The 1,323-nt window shown below is 58.7% G+C and overlaps 1 protein-coding gene across 1 annotated transcript in view; it reads right to left on the reverse strand.

The window, feature by feature from the left end:
* Nucleotides 1–510: 510 nt before the first annotated feature.
* Nucleotides 511–1,323, reverse strand: part of LRRC14B (leucine rich repeat containing 14B) — a 21,956-nt gene continuing 21,143 nt past the window's right edge. The window contains exon 2 of the mRNA XM_012660135.1: nucleotides 511–1,225. Coding sequence (XP_012515589.1) covers nucleotides 580–1,225 — 646 coding nt within the window. The 3' untranslated portion in view covers nucleotides 511–579. The remainder of the gene's footprint in view (nucleotides 1,226–1,323) is intronic.

Consider the following 1,323-nt stretch of genomic DNA (forward strand, 5'->3'; position numbering starts at 1 on the left):
CCTGGGTGGAGGCACACCTGGGGAGGTGACACGGGGGCACTGCATGGTGCAGGTGTGAGCACGCACTGTAATTCATACCCTTGGGGAGTGTTCACGGGTCAGCACCTGAGGAGGGTTTGACCGCACCAAGCATTCACCTCTGTCTTGAGAATATATTTTACTCTTAGACTCTTAGATCCTTTTTAAAATGCTGAATTGCATTGAAATAAGCACTGCATCTGAGTAAACCATACTTCTGTTTTATCAGCATTTAATAATTCTGTCACTCAGCCCTTTCTTTGCACAGAACCGGTCTTGGTGGGAACCAAGGCCAACTCTGTCTTTCTCAGGTGCTTGGTGTCTCTAGCTGCCGGACACGGCCAGGCCGAGATCCTGCCGCGCTGACGCTGAGGTCACCTCGGGTCACATCTGGAAGACAGGGCGTCCTCTCCTCTAGCTCCTACAGTCATGCCTTCGGTCTTCACTAAGAAATAATTGTGGCGGTGTTGGTGGGTGGGTGCTGGACCCACCCCGACCCAGGACCGATGCCCTGGCACCCGCGGGCTGCAGCGCGACCTCTCCTTGGTGTGCTTTGAGGCCCTACTCCACTTGTTTGAGCGCTCTGGAAAAGTTTTCTAGAGCAGTTTTGAAAGCTTGCAGCAAGAACGCGCCCAGCTCATTGCTTGTTTCTTGAATGTCTGGGTCAAAACTTCCAAAGAGGGGTGTGGAGACCTGGATGTCCTCCCGGTCTGCCCGAAGCAGCACGGCACGCAGCTCCTGGGCAATCGCGTCGTATTTCTGCTGGTCGAACTTGGACATGGCCAGCTCGTCCTGGGGGTAGGGGGTCCCCTCGGGGTAGCAGTCCTTGGGCACCGGGAACTCCACACACCGCAGCTCGGGGAGCTCGCAGAGGGCAGTGAAGAGGCGCCTGAGGGCCCGGGCCGACAGCGGGTTCCCAAGGAACTTGAGCTCCCGGAGCTGGTGGCAGGGGCTGAGCCCCAGGATCATCATGTTGACGTGGCTGTCTGTGAATCCACACTCCTCCAGGGTCAAGACCCGCAGAGTCCGGGCAGCCTGGCCGAGCAGCCTGAAGAAGGTCGCGGGGTACAGGCTGGCCAGGTTGTGGCCGCTGAGGTCCAGCACCTCCAGGTGGGCGGCGTGGACACAGTCTGCCAAGAAGGCCATGTCTGCGTGGTTCAGGGCACAGTTGGCCAGGTCCAGTGCCCGCAGTGGGGTCCTCAGGGGGCTGTGGGGCGGGGTGGGAAAGAGCACAGGTGAGAGGAGGGTCCCAGGAGGGAGCTGGGGATTTGGGTGGATGTGAATAATCCATTCGTCTGTCACGGG

This window comes from Propithecus coquereli, unplaced genomic scaffold, assembly GCF_000956105.1.
Source record: "Propithecus coquereli isolate 6110/MARCELLA unplaced genomic scaffold, Pcoq_1.0 Scaffold658, whole genome shotgun sequence".
Lineage (NCBI taxonomy): Eukaryota > Metazoa > Chordata > Mammalia > Primates > Indriidae > Propithecus > Propithecus coquereli.